This window comes from Acanthisitta chloris, unplaced genomic scaffold (genome assembly GCF_000695815.1).
Source record: "Acanthisitta chloris isolate BGI_N310 unplaced genomic scaffold, ASM69581v1 scaffold9991, whole genome shotgun sequence".
NCBI classification, from domain to species: Eukaryota; Metazoa; Chordata; class Aves; order Passeriformes; family Acanthisittidae; genus Acanthisitta; species Acanthisitta chloris.
The window spans coordinates 26,696-48,758 of NW_008656496.1; the positions used below are offsets into that span (position 1 = coordinate 26,696).

The following is a 22,063-nucleotide window of genomic DNA, read 5'->3' on the forward strand; positions in this document are numbered from 1 at the left end:
GTACTTATGGCAGTGCTACTGTGAAGCCAAGACAGACAGCAGGAGAGAAGGGCAGTGGAGACTGTCCTTGAGGGCACCCCAGAACAGAAGAGACATCAATGCTTTTGGTACACCATACACACCCTTGCTTGTTCAGCTTCCCACTTCACCCCCAAAGCACTGTGTGGTGCCAGATCTCAAGGAAGTCTTGGAATTGAGTAAACAGGGGACAGCAGCCAGACCAGGCTTGAAGCCACAGGAGGATGGCAGGTGCCTGAGTGTGCCCACACTGAGTTTGTGGTACTGAAAAACAATCCTCGGCCCCACAGACAGAGGTGGGGAAGGCGCTTCCTTCACCGCTCCTCCTGCCTCAGCCCAACCACCATCCAGCCCCTGTTAGGCACCAAGGGCTCCTGCCACAAAGGAAGTGGGGACAAATGGAAACATCCAGCTTGGCACCAGTCATGGCTTTGGGGAGGGAACTTTGCCAGCCCATGTGCAAGCTCCATGTGGTCTGGCCCAGCTCAGCCTGCCTCATCGCAGGGAGCTCTGACAGGAACTGCCAAGCAGTGAAAAAACAGTACAGCATCTTGATGGGCCATATGTGGTTGTGCTGTCCTGTCCCATGGCCTGTCCAGCAGTCACAGGCTGCACCCTACAAAACACTCACCCACCACACGCAAAGGGCCAGCAGAATGGAGCCTCCCATTCCCAGCAGACAGTGAGGTTCGTGAGGATGAATACTGTGATCCCTGTGGTGGACACTCCACTCCCTTGGCGCACATGCTGAGATGTTTGGAGAGATCTGAGCTTGCCAGCTCATTACCATACTGTACATTGCTTACGCATCCTTGGGTTTCTTCCCCAAATCCTGGCACACTGCAGGCTCTTTACAAGAGGGAAAATCAAGGACACTGCTTATTGTAGACTCCTGCTGTTGATATCCCCTCAGATATTAGGGAACCGAGAAGAGGATCAGGCAGGCACTGACAAGATCACTGCAGGAAAGTCAAAGCAGCTCAGGATCAGAAGAGAGTGAAATCAGTTTAGAAAAAAATCTTTGGCTTATCCCCCACCTCCCAGACCACGCCACTGACTTTGGTTTGGGAAGGCAGAACGCATTCTGGAGATCAAGATCAAAATCACAGGCACTGAAAGAACTTTCATGCTGCACAGCAATTTCTGCACTGGTCCTACAAGTGCAGGATGTATCCCTCTACACTCCTGGTTTCGGTTGGCCACTGGTTCACAATACACACGTGGTATATTTACACCACCAGCATTGTTTATAGTTCTACTGAAACCAGTGAGATCAAAATCCTCCCCCCTCCCTAGGCCAGCTGCCTCTCCTCCACACCAAAGCTGTGTGCAAACATACTGTGCCACTATCATTCAGTTTTCACCGGGGCTGTGCAACATGAAAGGCACAACCAAGTGGGATGCTGCTGCTGCCAAGGACTGCATCCCACAGTTTTCATCCACCCAAAAAAAGCTGTCATGCCTTCAGAAAAGAAACAGGCCACTGTTGGAGTCTGTGTACCACTTGTGCCCCTAGGAATGACCTAGGCTTTGAAAGGCCTTGAAGCTGTGGAGGAACACTCATTGCTGTTGAGTCATGTCCAAATACCCCAGCAGCCCAAGAGCTACCACCATGATGTAGTTTCCATGGCTGAACAGAGCATGGAGCAGTCTAGAGAAGATAAGGCTCCTGGGAGACCTCAGAGCACTTTCCAGTACCTAAAGCAGCTGTAAGAGAGCTGGTGAGGGACTTTTGACAAGGGCATGGAATGGCAAGACAAGGTGGAATGACTTCAAAATGACAAAGGTCAGGGTTAGATTAGTTATTCGGAAGAAATTCTTCCCTGTCAGAGTTGTGAGACACTGACACAGGTTGCCCAGAGAAACTGTGGCTGCCCCATCCCTGGAAGGCCAGGTTGGATGGGGCTCTGAACAGCCTGGTCTAGTGGGTGGCATCCTTGCCCATGGCAGAGGGGTTGAAACTAGATGATTCCTTTAAGGTCTCTTCCAGTCCAAACCATTCTGTGGTTCTATGATCATGTGTTACAGTCCACATCTGTACTCCAGAGACTTCAGGCTCTGGCTGGGTGGGTTCATACAGGACCAGTGCTTGGCCTGGCCACAGAACTGCCAATATGCTAAGCAAGTCTTGGTGCCTTTGTGTGCCTCAGCTTATCAGAAGAAACATGATAAAACCCACCCTTCTCAGGATCCCTCCCAGAATCCCCCACGATGGCAAGGGGACCAGCGCAGCCCCTGAAGGTCTGTGTTCAGTGACTGAGCACAGCACAGGTTCTTGTTATTCTCCTATGGCACAGGAGGCACTTTCCTCTCCATTGGGGGTAAAAAAAATTTACACATTCCCACAGCACCAGGGTCCCCCACCTGCACAGCAAACTGCAGATGAGCCAGAGCAGACCTGCAGAGCCTCACCAAACAAACTCAATCCTCACATGCCCTGACAGTAATGTTCTGGGCTGCCTTCTCCACTTTCCTGCCTTGCACAGGATGCTTCTCCATGTTTTTGTGTTTAGCTGAATTTCCTTCCCCCTCCCCTGAGCACTTCTGACTGCCAAGGCAGCTCAGAAACAGCAACTAAGTGGCACCTACATCTGGTACAGCTTAACTTTTAGTGTCTATTCTTTCTGGAATTTGAGAACTTCAATACCCAATGTTTGTACAAGTGTGGAATAAATGGAGCACAGGCTCCCTTGGCCTTATGTGCTTGCCAAAGCTATATTTTAAAATGCACTTAGAAAATCCTACTGTTTATTCATTTGCAACTTTAGAAATGAAAGAACACCAAATTGAACTGCAGGTCTGCTGAATAGGTGAGTTTGCACTAAAACAAACAGGTGGGAAGGTCAGGCACTCAGCACAGTCACCACACACATCCTCTCCCCCTACTTCCCAGATGCCTGGGACAACCTGGTCCCCTTGTTCCTTCAGCCACACTTCCCAGCACCCCATTCTGGTGCTTCACTCCCTCATGCAGGCCTCCACAAGGGAGGAGTTGGGTGTTCAGGTCAACAGGCTGATTTTACTAGTGTGTAAGGTTATAGTATGAACAAAATGCAGGCAGCCTCCCCTGGCAGGGTGGCCAAGATTGGACAAAAGCAGGCAATCTCTTGACCCTTGTCATCAGAGCCAGCACTGCCATGATCCTTCTACCCACTGTGGCCATGAAAGGGGTCTAAAAGCTCCAGATCAGACAGCAGAAAACCTCTGTGCTTAACAGATGTGGCCATTGTCTAGAATACACACCCAAACCTTCTTCCATGGACTAGAAAAAAATCACTCCAGACACACGAGCATGAGAGGACTTTAGCAGGTCATAGATCCTGTTTCTTGCTGCTGCACAAACTACGTTTCATACCTTTCACAACCCAGCTCTGGGCTGAGTCCAGGCAGGTTTTTTTTACACTCTCCTCTGTGCAGCAGGTGCCCTGTCTTACCTTCCTGTCTTACCTTGTCAAAGAATTCATACAGCCTGACTGTTTCACAGATTCGGTGCCTGGTTTCATCCAGCTGAGTGCAGAACTCCTCCAGCTGATCTCTGTATGTCTGCAGCTTTACCCTGTAAGAATGCACATCCACAGAGGAAAAGTCTTCCCATCGATCCATCTTCTTTAACGCTTCCTGTCCCCTCCTGCAGTGTTCCTAAAAACAAAATGGGATTGCATATAAGGACAGAGACCTGATCCAGACAGTAGACAGCCTTCCAGGTCATTAACAGCTAGGGTTAACTAGAGTAGTTTGCTAGTGTTCAAGTCACATGAGCAGGGATGTCCTTGTATGCAGCAGAATTCTGGAGCCGTGATCTCTTATGATTTACACTGGTCACACAGCAGCTTGTAAAAGCCTACACAGCAAGGCCATGGGTCAATTAGGATCAAAAAAAAGGCAGTGTTACAAGCACATCAAGGGAGAAGCAAAAAATATCCATCTTCCATCCCAGTAGTTACTTCCCCCAAGACTGGCAAATGCATCTACTAAAGTGCTGAGCTGGTTGCTTTGCCTACAAGAGAAGAGCAGAGATGCTAAGTAGTGTGAAGGAATAACACACCTTGCTAATGAAACCTCTTAGCATCATGGGTTTGGCTGAGAACGTACAGGACACACATGCTACCAACTCAGACTCTAGAGAATATACTTTTCCAATCATACAACACTTACACTGGCAACAAGATCAAACTCCTTAAACTGCTTTTGTGTTTGAACCAGGATCTCCAAAGAATCATCCAGGTTGACATTTTCCTTTAGCCGTTTTCTGCCAACATTCTCAATCCAACTGCTGACCTAGGAGAAAAGGGAAAAGCCCCACTATTAGTCACCCTGTGCTACTCACCAAGGTAGGTCTTTATGTGGAAAGAGCAAGGAACTGCTCTCATAACACTGGTCATCTCATTACTGGAAGGAATGTGCGTGTAGACTTCTCCCCCCAACCCAGCATTTCAGTCAGCCTCCTGCTCGGAGTTTTTCCACTTCAGGTTACAGAGTAATTGCAAAGCTCTGCCATTGCTCACTAGCCTTAGGCATAAACAGGGCAAGCAGCTGCTTGGGCTCTGTTTCGGGTGAGCCATGGTCTAATGTGAGCTCTACAATCTGCAGACTGGCCTGACATGCCTATTATTGTTACCCCCAACTGAGATCAAATCTCCTTGCTGCCAGATTTCCTACATCACTTCCTTTTTCTGCCTGGCAGGACGTGAACTACGTCAGTGTGAATGTACTGATGGATTCTCCCCATCTGCAATGTTTCATGGTTCTCTGGGACTCTGAGCCACTGGTTTTCTAAAGGCAGCTCACCACAAAGCCGAGCTGCAGCTGCAGGCTCCTCAATGGAGCCCAGTCACCGCTACAGCTATCAGCCCATATCCTCAGCCGAGGTGGAGAACTGACTAACAAGAGTGTCCCAAAAGCAAAGCAGTCACAGGAGGCCAAGTAGGATAACACAGTATCTCCATCATCAGGGGGTTTTAAAAACAGGCTAGTAAACCCATCTGCAATGCTCCAGGCACAGCTCCACCTGGGGGAAGGGACAGACTAAGTGTTTCCTAATGCCTATACATCCTGTTTTCCTCTATCATCTAAATCCATAACCCAACTCAATCACACAGTCAAGGACAAACTCCTAGTCCTGTGGACTGTGAGAGGGACTATGCCCACGGAAGAAGCCTATTGGCAAGAAGAGGAGATGGGGGTGGATTCTCAGTACCCTAGAGGGGCACACTGCTGCTGCCTAGAGCTCCTAAGCAAGAGCAGCTGATACATCATGACTTGCAAGCAAAGTAAGCTGGGAGCACTCAGTGTAACTCAATCAAAAAAAAAAAGTTCAGCTCAAAGCAGGGACAGGTTGCAGAACCTGCCTTTGTGCCTTTTTTTCATTTCTGTTTGGTATTGGGAACCTGAGTGTTTAAGGGAGCCTGTACTAGGTTCTTGCATCACACTTCTCGTCCTGAACACATAGTGGATGGCGCCTGAGCGTCTACCTCCAAATGGGAAGTCATTAAAACTCCTGGTCTTGGCCTGTTGAAAACAACAGGTAGGCTACAGCCTCCCTTGCAAATCCAGTTCCTTTCAGAGGAAGAGCCCAGAATCCAGAGCAATGGTGAAACTGGTCTAATACCGATTTTTAAGGCCGGCTCATTGTTGATGAGTTACAGTGCAGGAGACTGTGACTCCATAATCTCAAGGTTGAGTTCAGGCTTAGGAATCTGCCTGAACAGGGGACTGAAACACTTAAAGGACTGATCAGCTCTCACAGGACCTGAGCTCACTTTATTACTTTTTAAGGTTCTCTATCTACATGGCTGCAGGTTTCAAAGGTCTCTCTGAAAACCACTGCCTGTTTGCTTCAATTATCCCATGGCTGTAAGGAGTTTCAATGAGCACCATATGAAGTGAAGTTGAAGGTCCTACAGAAGTGCAGGAGGTGGGGGAGGTTGAGCATGGCTTCTGGGCTAAAGGCAAGAGCTCCTCTGCTTGGAAACTGTATATAGGGCTGCACCCAGAGGCAGACTGAGTGTGCCTGGGGCTGCACCCAGAGGGGAAGGAGTGTGCCTGTGCTTATCAGATATCAGGGACCTGAGCACAGCACAGGAATCTAAACAAGAGAGTGCACAGCAGGGATAGGTAGTCAGTGTGGGGCATGGTCATTCCACACCAGGATGACAGCAAAACCTGCAGGAGCTGCGGCCCAGAGGGGACACGCAGACTCATCACGAACATATTGTCATAACTCTGCTGCTTTTCAAGGTGAACATGAAGAATGGCTCATCAACAGTCTTACTGGGAAGGTCAAAAGAGACATCCCACCTGCAAGTGTATTGCTTACCAATGAGCCACTACACTATGGTCTTTAAGTATAGAAAAGCTTCACAAATGTTATTGGGGTTTGACTGGTCCACATCCAGAGAGAAGCCAGGAGACTTCTACCTGGCATCAAGAGATACCAGGCAAATAAGCAGCTTCATTCTCAGCATGTCTGAGAACTCTGTCTCAAATTCCTATGTTCAGTTTTTCTTTTTAAAGGTCTGCAAGCATCACCGTACACCTTCACACAAGGGATCAATAGGCCCAGTACCTGCTGTGGGACAGAGTCAGAGGGTGTGAGCAGGCAGTCACTGGAACTGGCAGGCAGGCCTTACCTCCTTAAAACACTCTTCCACTTTCTCAAACTCCATCACCAGCTCCAGTTCCTGGATGCGCTTGTTTGACAGCATCACCAGGCGGTGAACGCCCTCATCAACTCGATTATACAGCACGCTGGCAGCATCCAGTGCATCTCTGGAAGGGGACACAAGTTTGGTCAGGGGTTTTGCATTAGGTCCTTCCCCCAGCACTTCATGCAAACATGACCTAGCTAGCAACAGTCATCCTCCCCGTGGGACCTACAGTGGACATCTCCATATGGAGAACAGAAGAGAATATTGCTTCTCCCTGCACATTGCTGTGAATCACCACTCTGATGCCAATGCAGACAACCTGGCAGGAAGGACAAGAACATCTCCTTCCAGCCAGGCTCCTTGCAAAATTTACTGTACTTGTCACACTTTCAGCTTTTCATAAACACAGATTATTGCATCAATCTGACTTTCACAAAACACAGGGTCAGGCAGTCTCAGCGTCTAAAACCACCATTTGAATTTAATTAAAATAAGTAAATAAGCAATCACTAGTAAGCAAATCTTTCCTGAGTGACAACAACAACATAAAGTGCCTGACGCCCCACTCACTCTCAAGATTTCCACTAGCCAAACAAAAATGCAAAATGTACAGCAGCCCAGTGCCAAGAGAAATCAGATTTTCCTATGTTGTGCTGGAGAGATTCACAGACTGAGCTCCCTGTCTTCCACAAGCAGCTGTGCCGACCAAAGCCCAGCAGGCAACACCAGGCAGCACTCTCCCCTGCACACAGCATGGGTGGATGGGCTCAAGCTGAAGTCCAGTGCCCTCGGATGCTAGAGCTAGGGACTTGGCACAGCCTGGTAAGATGATGAAAGTTAGCAAGTTCCTTTTAGATGTGTACAACTGGAACAGGGTTGGGTGGATTATAGATGGGATCCAGGAGACAGAAGAGCGTTCAAGCTTATTCTTCTTGTATTTCTTCTGCTTCTACATTTCCCCTCCTTTTACAACTATAGGCTCAACAGACACCTACAACAAAGCACTACAGCCTCCTTCAGCTGTGGTCCACACTGGCACACTCAGCTGCCAGGCCATCTCATGTACTCACCCTAAAACAGCTTTCATTTTGCAACTGTCTCACAACCTTCTGAGAGCATTGCTTTTTTATCATACTATTTAAATTATCTAAAGCACTTGCAAAATAGGCAGCTAATACTGCTAATGGAAATTAATTCAAAGCAATTCAACACACACATTTATTTCTGTCTTGCATTACAGGCAACCTTGAACCTATGAAATGCAACCGAATGCTGGCATTTAGTGGCAGCCATCCTGAAGTTTTTATGTAGTATTTAATTGACATGAGGTAGCGCAATAGGTCTGGACAACTAGCTCTGCATAGCAGAAATCCACATGATTTTTCCATTCAGAATTCCACCCAGTGTGCAACAGCCAACTTCTGAAACCTCAGGCTCTTAGATACTTTTGTTTTTCCTCTTTGAAATGCCATTAGACTGAATTAATTTCTCCAAAGTGCAGCCAAAAATACCCAAATTGTTTCTGGACTAAGATCAGTGCTACTGCAGTGCAGAGGAGACAGGTTCTCTACACAGAATCTGCAGGCTTCAATGGAAAGATCCTAACTGTAACACTGCTCCTGCATTTCCCAAAACCACCATAAACAAACAGTAATGATATGAGCCTTCTGTTTTGCAATCCTTTCCTAGGGATGGACCCAGAAGACTCACAGCAGAGTCATAACCATTGTCCAAGCTGAGCTCTGGAAAGTGTGTTTACAGAGCAGGTTCTGGAGGCCAGTTCCCATCAGCAGCAGTGACACAGCTGGGACAGCTAATGAGAAACAGTTTGGAAGATGGCTGGAAGTTAAATTTGGCAACACCACTGATGCTGTTCAGTTTTGTGTAGCAGAGCATATCTGTCAGGTCCTAATTTCTGAGTAAGGCTCCAGCATACTGATGGCCAGACAGGCAGACACCCTTCAGCCTTACTCCCACAGAGCTTAATTCCCTGCTGACATGAATGCTCTAATCCACTCAGGAAAACACATGGATACAGCAAACACTCTTCCTCCCATTGGCACAGACAAGCAAGCACCTATAACTTTAGGCCTTCCAGGCTGTTACATGCAAACACTTGCAATTATCCTCTCATGAGGCAAAGTATTTTTCCAACCTTTCTCCGAGCTTCCACAGAAATCACTTTGGTGTTGATGCTACCTCTTTGATGGCATGCACCAGCAAGCTAGATTGACCTGCTAGACCTTTCTGTAATGGGAGTCCTTATGTCCACCCAAGCCCATGACAAAGCAAGCATGCATGGCTTCAGCACTTAATAAGGTATCACCAGATGGTAACCTCATGGTGCAGCGACTTGAGACAAGAGTTCCAGCTCCTGCATTGGCTGACCTAGCACAGAGTGTGACCTGATATAGGGGAAGGCAGCCAGGGAGTCCCATTCTACTCCTTTCCTTACCTTGTGGAGGTAAACAAAACCCCAGTTGTCTCAAATCTGAATAGCTTTCCTTGACAGGCCTCAGTCACAAGCTCAGTTCCAAGGCTCTAATAAATACTACAGACTCCCACACAGTAGACAAAGTCACAAAACACAGGCTTTCCTGAAGACAGCACTGCAACTATGGGGGGAAAAAAAAAATCACCCTCCAGGTAGAGGGATAGGAAGTGATTATGAAAAAAATAAAAACCAAACCAAAAACAAATTTCAATTATTTTTTTTAGAAACAGAAATAGGCCAACCACAAGGTCACTGTGTAAAGAGGCAAATTCACTGTGCCACTCAGTCTCAGGATAAGACCAGTCTCTTGGAGCACACCTGAGACCAGTATTGGCCTTATTGACAAGCAAACCACTCCAGGGAAAACCAGGTTCAAAACTGCAGCAGTAAAATACTCCCACTGGTCCACCCACCAAGCCCTGGGGAGCCCACCTCAGGAGAAGGGAAGGGGTTTGACTGAACTTCTTGGTGCTGAGTTGAAAGACTAAGAAAAATCCAGCCCAAACAGTGCTCTTCTGGCCCCATGCTTTCCTTCCACAGAAGGAACTATTCTGTATTATTGGAAACATTAGAAAAATAAAGAGCCAGACTCTGAAGGTGTCAGTAAGACCAAGCCTCTGCAGAAGGTGTTAAGGAGCTCCAGTTTACAACTGAGCACTCAGCCCTTTGTCCCATAACATCTAACCCGTGTCTTGGCAAATAAGGCAGCAGCTATAGACCTGTCTACATCTGTCTACATCTGTCTACAGACACTCAGCTTCCCTCTATCTCAGCTGATTCAATGGTACTACAAGTGACATTCTGTTACTGAACACACACAGAAAACCTTTGCTTTACTGATCCACAGGCATCTCAAACTTATGTGGAGCCAGTCTAGGATGCATTTGGGAGTTTATACTATAAGTAGGGACTGGACAGAGAATCATTTCAGAAGAGGGCTGGGAATTAGCTCTTGCTTTTATCTGAAAGTTGGGCTAAGTTATCTCTAAGTTATTTAGGGTATATATAACCTCAAATCCCTTACTCTTGCCATTTAAGTGATTTTGTTCTCTGTGAATGTTTGCAGCAGGCTATTGATACCCTTATCAAGCACAACACAACACTCTCAGGCTGCCCCTTCTCATGGTCCTGCCAATGGTTTCCTGAGCAACTGCACACAAGACACATAGAGAAGTTTTTCCAAACAGCTCCTCCAGGCTCAGAGCCCCACAGTGACTACAGGTGTGGCCTTAGACCATCCCTCCTCCTCCACCAAGTTCCTCCAGCACCCCAGCACCTCAGTCCTTTGTTTCAAGGACCAACCACACTGTTTTCACACGTTCTGCCTCGCTTGGCAGGCATTCATTAAAACCTCAACATCTAGTTGTTGGTCTTCCACTGCATCTCCAAGGTAACTCCATTCATATGTTGTCAGCCCCTGACAGTTCACTTTTACGAGCCCGACAGGCTCTCTGACTAACATCCATCTTTTACTCTCTTACACAGAGGAACGTACAAGCCTTTCCACCCTGTAGTATAAAGTAGGTAGGCAAACTGAGCCAAACAAAGAAGTCGCTCACAGTCCATGGGAAAGTTTGTTTTTTTGATTCACTTGGGCACTTCCAGTGCCCACAGACAGTATCCATTAGGCACTGAGCACACTCTCTCAAATCTCTGCACCTCTGTTTATCTATTTACACACACACATCCGTTTGCTGATTCAGATCTTAAAAACCTCTAAATGATTTCCAGCATAGTAGTAAACCTTCATGATATCCTGTGACAGGTAGTTTCATAGGGAAGATCATACCTTGCACAAATACCTATTTCTTTTTCAGAGTCAGACTCCGGAGTTTTTCTTTCCTGTCCTTCGTTGCCTTTGAGGCAGCTTGGAGTAAACAAACTAAATACTGAAAATCTGGTTGAAGAAGAAAAAGTTACTTCCATCCTGCCACACGAAGGAAACACCTGGCTCTTAAGCACCTTAAAGATATTTTAACAGTGGCCTGTGCAGCTCTGAGGACAAAAGGCAGAGCTGTTTGAAGTCAGTGGAAAGTCTCATCTAAGTTCAGATTTGTGTAGATGCATTGCAATTTCCCTGCACATGGGAGTGTGGTAATAAGAGTCTTTCACTACATTCTTCCATGGTCAAATCATCAAAAGTAATTTTGCAATACTGCAGAGTCAATATAATTTATAGCAAAAAGGAGTAGCTTGATGTCAGTTTATGTTTCCCCAAATCCTGTTTTCATTGGGCAATTATCGTTTCAGTGGAAAAGGTTCCAAATGTCTTCAGTTTTCTGGAGAAGTGCCAAGCTGTTGGATAATGGAAGGGTAATTTTAAACCTATAATTTAGAAAGACCATTTCTGTCTGAATCCATTCTTCAAGAAAAGCTAGCCTTGGAGAGTTACACTTTAGTTTTCAAAGCAAAATACCTGTTTTGTTTTCAAAAAATAGCTGGCCACAGAAGAGGCATCCAGCAGTGTCACAAGAGCAGGTGCTACACGAGCTGTGCCAGCTGATGCCAGCGAGACGCAACAGGAGAGCAGAGAGCACTGGGAGGGAAGGGGCAGAATCCTTACTGTTTGCACCTTCCTGTCTGTCCCTTGAAGAACTGCTCTAATCAACATCAAGAACAGACCTAACAAGAGGGCTGAAATCAGAGCTCATCCTCTGATCAACCTTGGTCAAATCTGAAATGGCAAAAATTCACGGATAGAAGGAAATGCTACATTTTGGTAGTGTATATGATGGACTTTAAGCAAGTCTAGTGCAGCTAACTTGCCCTGGAAAATCAGAAATCCCAAATAATTCTGTAATTACACAATCAGATGTTAAAACATTAGCCTCATCTAGTCTTTCACTCCTCGTGCTGAACTTCCCTTGTGGATACCTCCACAGGTTTTAGAAGAAAATGATAGGATCTAGCAACTAGGAAGTTTAAAGCATGGCTTAGTCCAAGGACATCAGCCAGATCATCTGTGGTGATACCTTGGCTACAAATCACTAACATCCTGAGCAATGCTTCAGGAAGAAATCCTTCCAGCTTTGCAGGGACAGTCCTGTGTGCCTGAGGCTGTTTTGCAGGAAGAGAAATGTATTAGAGCCATTCTTGGTCCTTAATCCATTTTGGTAGCAACCTACAAAGTGCCATACTTGAAACGATCCCACAAAAGGAGGTCAACCTCAAATGCTCAGACCTGCTCCTCGAGCTGATAACTTGACATGTAGCTGAGGTTAAAATTCAAACTGGCCATGCAGTTAAAGCAGAGATTGCTAAATAAACTAATTATTCTCTGCAGCACACAAATAGCCATGGTGGTTTCAGCTGCCTAACAGAAGTATCTGAGGAACTGAGTACAGTTTCTAGAACTCTGAAGTGTCCTTAGAAAGGCACAGGGGTCAAACATCAAATTTGGGGTTGCCTGTGGAATTACTGTTCCCATTCAGGATGGAAGCTGTGGATCTTGCTGAGACCACAGAAATGGCTGAATCCCTCCTCACTAGGTTACCTGGGAGCACACCATCCAGTTAATACAATGCACTGCAGACCATAATTGCTGAGAGAATTCTCTTCTGGAGAACAGTTCATTTAAATGCGTTTTTAGCAGAAACACTCTGAAGTCCCCTTAAAAGCCAAAGAATCAACACACACAGTTAAACAAGTGTCCAAGTGTGGCCCCCAAGCTGCGACCTTTGATTCCTTCTCCAGCCTGGCTTAGATTCAGTTACAATAAAACCATGTTCAGACTGGTTGATTTTAAATCCCAGTAAGATCCATAAAACTGACTGGAAAGAAAAACGTTATAAGAAATCCCAAACCAACACGTAGTCTGCTTATGGGGAAAGCTCACTCTGCACTGGAGCCTGAGATAGGATGTGCAAACACCATTCTGGGAACGCCAAGCATCAAGCTGTGGTTTTCTATCAGCTGTAAACAGTTTCAACCTCCAAACCTCATCTCATGTACCTTAACCTATCTATGTTTATATTCTATATCCAAGTCGAATGCACCAGTCTAACAGCTGTGTTCCTGGAGCTGGGACCACCTGGCTTTCAAGATGTCCTGGTCAAATATATATATAAAACACACTGTCATTTAAAGCCACATACTTATTTCCCTGATACATCCTCCTTTTGCCCACTTCCAGTGTTACGATCCATAATATAATAGCAGAGACTGTGCTATTAACCACCCCAGCCACCAAAACATCTACCCCAATTTTAATGCCATATTAAAAATGGTGCTTGTGGGATGGTCTGGGCTGAGGCAGAAATGTCAGTCAGTTCAGCTCACATCCTATGCTGGAAACTGTTTGCAATTTTTTCCATAATATTTTTAAACAGATAAAACACAGTGTGTCATTAATTACCTAATGCCCTGTTGGCATGACAAACACTGCAAACAAGAACAAGCAAAACCAGAGTCTTCTGGGTAAATTCTCACTGAATCCAAGACAATTTAGGACATGACAGCAGAAAATAAACAGCAGAAAGGGAGCCTAGTGGAATCATCTCATAAAACACCTAAAAGAACAATGAAGACTTACCAAGACAGACCTCTGCAACCTTTTACCTCTCTGCAAATGCCACAACTGATTCCACGCAGCACTTCATGCACTCAGAACGACAACAGCTCCACACTCCTTCATGTGCAGAGCCACGAGGTTTGTTTAATGCACCTGTAAGTGCTTTTTACCAGGCTAAAACCACGACGCAAACAGAGGGAACAGGTTAGACTGTAACCCAAATGAATACCAAGCAGCACAGTATATGTTTGGGTAGAAATGTTGCTGTGTGCTCCTCCCTCCACTTGACACAAGCAAATAAGGCCACAGAAGAGCATTACTACCCATGCTCAGCCAAAGGTTTAGTGTTCATCAGCATCTTCTGTGTCACTAGCAACAGTGCAGAGGTGTCTCACGGCACAAAGCTGCCAACCTTTGAGGCCAGAATTTCAGCACGCTTTCATCTCACTTCAAGCTATACAGAGAGCTTATCCCAGGATGAAGGTTTTAGGATTAGGTCCACAGGAGGAGCATGTGAAGGACCCACAATGAAAGGTGGCTCTCACAGACCGCGTCAGGAGTGAGCACTGCGGCAAGTAGCAGCATGAGAGGATCTCAAAGCTCCCAGGGAGGCAGGAAGATGAGCAAGCACTAGTTAGGCAAACCAAGAAACTTTGCTCCCAACTTGTCCCACATTTTGGGTGATCAGCTTAGTCTCTGCCTCTAATCCAGGCAGACAGAGCTTCAGATGGTGCTCTGCAGTCTCTCAGCAGGGGGACAGAGAGCCTGTACATTATCAAGGTTTACTTCTACCAAAGGGAGCTTGTACACCACTTTGCAGAGTGGCACTTGCCAGCCCTGCAGCATCCCAGGAGTTGCCACTAGCAGAAGTTTTGCTAAAGATCCACAAACGTGAGTCCTGCAGCCACACACAGCTATAACCCACTGCATCATTAACTGGCCACAGCTTCAAGCAGACCCAGTGTCTCAAAACTGTGTGTAGATCCAGGCACAAGAACTGTGGAGGCTGTTAGCTGTAATATCTCTCTCTTTGTTGCTGTCATTGAGTCAGGTCCAGCATCAGGAACCTGGCAGCTGCTGCTCAGGAAGTCTGCTCCGTCCTGTCCATTACCTCTGTTCAGCTCAGGTCCCCACCCAGGGCTTCCAACCAGATCACCAAGCCACACTAAAAATAGCCAGCTGACAAAACCAGCTCTTGGCTCTAGCCACTCCACCCTCAAAGTACAGACACTAACTATACTGCCTTCTGCAAACAAAGGAGAATTCACTCCTCCATCTATTTATAAGCTGCTTATTCACAGCTTGCAAGCACAGATTCTTCTCAGATGAGGATCTTGGGGGAAGAGATTATGCTTCTTCTGGTTCCATGTTGCACAGAGCTAAGAACTCAACGTGGTCAATCCTTCACCATCTGAGGTTGTTCTCTTTCTTTTGGCTCTCACCTCTATCCTTATGGCTATCTTGCCCATCACCATGCAGAGCATGATGCAATCCCACTCCCATGCCCCAGTGAGAACACGGGTTCGCTGGTACAGCCAGGTATATGGCAGGTGTATTCTGGTTTAACTAGTATAAACATCTTTGTATTAATATAAAATGTTTATACCTTCTTTACTCCACTTGTGACTCATAGCATATCTGCAGGACGAAAGGCATCACTGGGCACTTTGTCTAGGCACATGTTCCCAGCTCTTGGCTATGCTGGAAGAGCAGCAATAATGAGAACAACAGTGGAAAATGTCTGGCTAAAGACCAGGTTAAAAGTCTCCTTGCCTTGCTGCCCAGCCCCACATCACTACCTCAATTTAGCAAGAACTCTCACTGGTGCTGTCTGGCTTCTGGCAGCTTCTCTGACACTTCCACCATAAGCCTTCAAAATCCACCACAAAAGCAGTAATGCATTAGTCCACCTTCCACAGTTGGCTCAGTGGGTTGCCTGCAAGCTACAGGTTAGTTGATAACTACACTAGATAGCTAGAAGCCAAAGCTACACCTGCTAACCAACTCAATACATCTTATTAAAAAGACTGTGGCTATAAAAAAAATCCAGTTTGAAAGTGAGAAAAAGAAGTATTAACAGCATTAAAGTGATGGAGGTCTCCATGGCATCTGTCCACACTTACCAACAGGAACTTCACCTAGACTAATAGCTCTGCATGTCAATCCTCAGAAAGACTGGGACAGCAAAACCTGTAAGGGCTCAGCTAACAGAACTGGAGAAGCACTGAGCCCTCAGTGCAGCAGATGGTGTGGAGGAAATGTGCTGGCTTTAAATCCAGCCAGCTCCACCAACAGTGAATAAGTAGCAATGCCACCTTGAGCAGTCCCACTGCACCTCTGGGTGGCCAGTCCGTGCTGAAGCTCTCATTACACCACTTAACAGGCGCCACAAAGATATGGCTCATCAGTGCCACACCCACATCAACACCAGGCAAAATCCAGCCTGGTCTTCCTGAAAGTTGGGGAACAGTCAGGGACCAGCTAAGCACACCTTATCCCCCTAAGCGAACTCTGTGATGGGCTGCCTGCAGGATGTGTATTCTGGTAACTGAGCTCCTCCTTGCTAAGCTGGGAAAAGGCAGAGTTCCAGAAAGACTACTTGGAGAAGTCTGTCTCTTCCTTTGTGGATAAACAGCTGGATGGGCCAGGCTATTTTTTACAGTGTGCTTGGTGGAAAAAGGAGTATGAAGACTCTTGGTCAGCTCACATTGTGAGTGGAGCTACTGGTCAAAGCCACTGCTATGGTGCTACAGCATCTCACAGGATGGGACTATCCAGGAAAGACTCACAGAGGCTCTTAAACAACTGGATGGACCACAACATATGGTCTCATGCATGCCTACAACTCTGATGGGATGAGTTCAATTTCTGCAGGAAAGGAGTTGTGGCACTAGTTTAGCAAAGCCTTGCAAAGCCTGGGTCAGACCTGAGCAGCAATGAGATCCCACTGCTCTGTGTCACAAAACACTCCAAAGGGCACCTCTGCCCTCCAGGAGGGCAGAGCAGGGAAAGGTGCCAAAACCAACCTCAAGGGAAGAGTTTCATTACTAAAGAAAGACTAAAGCAAGTCTTGTTTGCTGTGTGCTCCCGAAAGGTATTTGGCAGATAACATCTGACTGCACAGAGCACATGCTATTCTTTGCCTATTTTAGCTTACAACCTCCAACCTGTGGTCAGGCATTTTCAGACGGGTTTGTCCATCTCTATTCTTACCCACTCCTGGTGTTCTTTCTGACACATGAAGCCACAAACTAGCAAGAAACTAATTTGTGAGAGATGGAAAAAACATATCACCTCAAAAAAGAGCAAGGCAATCTCTTGCTTGGTTAATCCCAAAGTGATGGTACAGCTGGGCTTGTCTTCTTTATGCCTCTTAAGGAAAACCACAATTTTACCTTTCGTTCTGCACTTTTGGTTGGCATATATTACTTATGTGGAAATAAGAGTCTAGAAAACTGCTTTTAAATTTTTTCTTCTATTTATATGTAATTATTGCACATTTGGACAGTTACCTGTTCACAGCTGGCCTCAACTTATGACTAAGAAATCCTGGTAGTTATGACTGTTTTATCAGGCTTTTGTACCACAAGAGAGAATAAAAACTGTAACAATGAGACGCATGATAGACACAAGAACCAAAAGGTAGCTCAGAAGAGTGAAACCATTGGACTTGCTCTTGTAAATAATTTGATTTCAAGTACTGGGAAAGTAGGTGTGGAATTAGGCTGTTACTCATTAATCAAGATTTTACAATACAAAGTTCAGAACAGCAGTACCACAGGCCCTGCTGGGTGCGCACACAGAGCCAGTCCGGTTCTTTTTCCACACATCACGAGCTAGAAATCGAACACTGGACCCACGGATGTCAACAGCCTCTCCACACTAGCTTAGTAGGCCAACCACAATATTTTGTATTTACCCTGCTTTGATCCTATCTGTTAAAGAAGCCTTTGAAAATCATAACCATAGGAGTCTTTACAAGGTTAGCAGTGCTCAGAACCTTTAATATCTGCATACCAGACCGGAAAGAAGGAGCAAGTGCAGAGTCGTGGAGGACCCAAAACCAACAGTGTGCTATAGAGAGTTCTCTAGCCAAGTGATAGAGCTTTTTTCCCCTATTTGAAAGGATCCTGGAACAAGGAAGTGTAGATTTCGTTAGTCCTCTGCCCCAAGTTAGATGAAAAGCAGGCATTTCCTCAATTAAAATACTGCATGGATTTTACTTTCTGCAACTACTCCACTGGCTAGAAGAAAACTAACTTTCTCCTGTTATGTTCGTTTATGCTTCTCAGGCTGGAGAGAGCCACGTATATTTGAGCATGCAGTCTCCTTTCATGCTGGCAGGCAATGAATATAACCTGAATCAAGCAGAGAACATGCTACACAGCCTCGGCATGCACTCAAACACTGTACAATCAAAGAATTCTGTGTGTATCCCCCACCCCTGCCCTTGCTAAGGTAATCAAAGCAGTAAATTATCCTTAGGGGCTCTGTCAGATCGGGTTTCAAAGTTGATCATTGCCCTGAACAAGAACACAGGCTTAGCTTAAAAACAAAACAAAACACAAAACCCATGCACGTTCTTCCCCATTCTCCTAGGGCTCTAAAGTTGCTGTGTTGCTTAAAATAAAATAAATAATAATTAAAAAAACTAAACAAACCACAACAACCCGCATTATTGTGCTTCTCGTGTCATGTGAGAATGAAAAGACTATACTGTACTAATTCAATCCAAAATTGCATCAGGATTACTTCACCAGTTCAGCAATTGTGTCTGCACAGCCTGCAAGAGCTGCTGACAGGAGGCACAGGGAACAGACACAGTGACACAGCCTGTCCCCACACTCCCCTCTCAACACTGAAATGTCAACCCCCTTCTCCCAGTGACAGGTAGCAACTTGCACTGTCACTCGCTGAACTTTCAAAGAGAAACGCTGTTCTTTTCCCAGTGTTTTGGTGAGATAATCCATTACTATTTTGTTATCTTCTCTCTGGTCCCTCCCTTCAAACCTCCCAGATTATGATGGCAACAGGGAGTTTAACCAGAGCAAGGCTGTGGATGCACAGAGCCATTTCACACCGCCCTGCCACCCGCTGTGCCCTCATCTGCACCCACATGCCAGTGCTTATCTCACACTGGGGCTGGAAGCTCCAGGGGGTGCAAAGGCTGCATTTCTACCTTGCTGTTTGCACAGCACATAGCACAGAGGCCTTCACACGCTGATAGGCTTCAGGTGTTTTAACAGTACAAACACGAGTTGTGCAATGCCCTGGAGATGTCGAGCAGCTGTGCTCTCTCAGTCCCTGCTTCTCATACCAACCCTGCAAACGGGCAGAGTATTTGTTTGTGCAAACTGTACCAATGTGTGCGGAGATCAGGGTTTGCTGCAGCCAGAAAGCATTCCTCACAGTTAAGGTCCTTGGAAATCCCCTTGCATAAGGAATGCCTTGGGAAATCACACAGCGATAATGACCTGGACCTAAACATTCATTCCTAGCATCATCAATTAAGGCTTGTGTTTTAAAGGTGCACAAAATATCCAGCTCTCTCTCCACTACAGAAGATAAGTCTGATTTGGCTTGAAAAAGGAAGTTTGACCATCTTAGTGAATCCACCCAGACAAGTTTGTGGACTGGGGAAGAAGCAGTTAGGATAAGAGTAGAATTAATTACGCTTTTCACCTTTGCTGTTTTCAACACAATTCCTCACAACACGAAGCTGCTCTCTAGCCTGTGCCAACGATGGGACATCAGGGAAACTCCCAGTGCCTGTTTTTTGCTCATCTCTACCTCCTCTTCTCCCACTCCTGGGGCTCACCTGTAGTCCTGGGTAAGGGTGACACAAGACTCCTCCTTCCTCAGCCTGGCCAGGAGCGCTCCACCCTCCAGCTGCAGCCTGACCAGCCGTGTGTCTTCAAGAACATTCTTCATCAATTGCCTGTAATTCCTCAGCAGCACAGCTGCATCCTGGAGGGATTGCAAGAGTGAGAGAAGCAGTTACTGCAACCTACAGGCAAAACCCAGCATCCAACCCAAAACACACTCAAACCACATCTCACCTGGGCCCACCCTAGGAAAGGGGGAAGTTGGTTCCCACAGCTGTTTCCCAACCCTGTGAAGTCTAAAGTGATCGACAGTGCTCCTTATGCTCCTGATACTTTTCCCACCAGGCTAAAATTGTAACTCAATTCTTATCACTGCTGTTTCATTCACTAACTGAGCACATTTTCCACTCACAGCTAGCTCCTACTGTTCTGACAGCCTGGATCTGCATGGCTCCAAACCTTGGGACAAGATGCATGTGAAGGGTTTGTGGATATACAGGAGGCCCAGAGAGACCACTATGGCATCTTCCAATGATTTACTGTTGGGACCTGCAGTGCAGAGCTGGCAGCAATTTCCTACCATACTGGGGTATTGCAGCTTCTTAAGATGGGGAATAGAACTTCTGTGACAACACAGGCTTGGTCTTTGTACCTTCCCTGTCTTGCTCACTTCCAAACTTCTGTTCTGGAGGCAGCAAAGCTGGAACTACAGCACAGCCTTGGCCTGGTGAACTATGCCATCACCTAACTTTATTCCAGGCCATTCAAGCCAACCTGGTGTGGTATGGCCCAAGGCAGCTCTCTGTACTAGTCACACCAAAGTTCATACCAGGTACAGAGATGTGGAGCTCCTGAGAATACACTCCAGTGCTAGAGCCAGCACTCATCAGCAACAAGCCCAGCAGCAAAGATCTCCTGGGTACACTGAGGGATCAGACAATCAGCTTCCAGACCCACCGATGCCTCTATCACTTCATTTGGATTAGCTTCTACTAGTCCTGCTGTCCTAACAGCTCCTCAGTGACACAGTGCTCAGAATACTCTGCTACTACAGCTTGTAAATTCAGAGCTACAGCTTTTCTGCAGCTATCCAGCCTCCTGCTCTCCTCTGCCTCAGATCCACCTCTGATGCAAAGTGAGGGACATGCTTACCTCAGCTTTTTCTGGTAATTTTCCAGATTCCACTTTATGAATAGCTCCTTGAAGGAAGGCACAAGCACCTTGGCATCCTTGCAGTAAATGTTCCACCTTCTACAAGAAGAAAGGACCAAGGCAGAGATTACGGTCTCATGGCTGACAGGAAAGGTGTCTTTTATGTTTGCAGAAGCTTAAAAGTACAAAAATCAAGAGAGGATCAAATCCTTTAACCCAGGGGATCAATTATATCATTCACTGAGGCTGTATCAGCAAAGAGAGGCCCAGCAGAGGCTTCAGATGCATCACGTTACACCACGGCCTCTATGCAGACCTTACAAACTTGCATACTTGTGCTTGGATGGGTCATGCTCTACAGAAAAGAAAATCAGCCCACTTATATCCCACATTCTTCTACTACTCACATTTCCTGTAACTTCCCACAAAGATGAATCACTATGCATGAATTTTGGAGAACCAAAACAAGTACTTGAAGTTTTTCTACTTTAAATCATTTCTCTTTGTGTTAAAAGTAGTGTCAATTAAAGATGAGGAAACTGGAAAACTTCCAAAATTAAGCACCTTAAACTACGGACAAATCTGAAATCCTTCCTCTCTTTGGAGTGGGAGGAAGGGGGGAGAAAAACAAACAAACAAGCAAACAAACAAACAAACAAACAGAGTCCAAACATTTCACAGAGGTTCATGGGCCAGTATTTTTCAGAAAAGTCAGTGATATAAAGCCTGAATACTGTCAGATGCCACCCTCTAGCCACTAAAATCAGAGAAGGGAGAAACAGCTATTCCAAAACAACCATGCCCAAAACAAAAAGCAGCTGTTTGAATCTTTCCTGAACTCCCTCCTCCCCAGAGTGCTGGAACGGTCCCAGCAGTGACAGATCAGGCAGGATGCAGGTGAGATCACCAAGACAGGAAATAAAGGCTGTTTGCCACATAGTTGCAGAGCTAAAGGGGCTGAACACATGGGTCACTATCACGCACAGCATAAACAGGGAATCCATACAGACTGATTCCCATACCAACTCCCTTTGGTAACGTTTTACATGTTGACATGTAAGACACAAACAACCAGTAACCTGACACCGTGCTCCTCCCTTCAAGAATTACCCTTCTGCACACACAGAGTTCCTCAGCTCTCAAGGTATTCTCAACTCTGTCCAGAAAACTAACCCATAACCTCTTGCAAAGTTTCTCTGCTTCTTCACTGCCCAACAAACATCAGCTTCTCAAATTCAATCCTAGGCACTGAGATTAGGCTTCTTTACCCTCAACATGGGTTCATGTGAGTACTTTAAGACGAAAGTTTAAAAAATGGGTTCTAAAATAAGTTGGAAAACATAAGTCAACATTTGGCACATGCCAAGCCTAACTGCTGAATCCTGCCACCAGCACAGAGTGGTGTTATCAATGACAT

General features: G+C 46.0%; 1 protein-coding gene across 1 annotated transcript in view; it reads right to left on the reverse strand.

Annotated features, from left to right (window-relative positions):
• The window catches only part of PLEKHG4 (pleckstrin homology domain containing, family G (with RhoGef domain) member 4), a gene marked incomplete at both ends in the record, with an annotated part of 61,922 nt that overhangs the window by 20,206 nt on the left and 19,653 nt on the right, over positions 1-22,063 (reverse strand). The window contains 5 exons of the mRNA XM_009084362.1: positions 3,466-3,657; positions 4,174-4,296; positions 6,648-6,786; positions 19,488-19,636; positions 20,647-20,745. Of these exons, the coding sequence (XP_009082610.1) occupies positions 3,466-3,657; positions 4,174-4,296; positions 6,648-6,786; positions 19,488-19,636; positions 20,647-20,745 (702 nt within the window). The remainder of the gene's footprint in view (positions 1-3,465; positions 3,658-4,173; positions 4,297-6,647; positions 6,787-19,487; positions 19,637-20,646; positions 20,746-22,063) is intronic.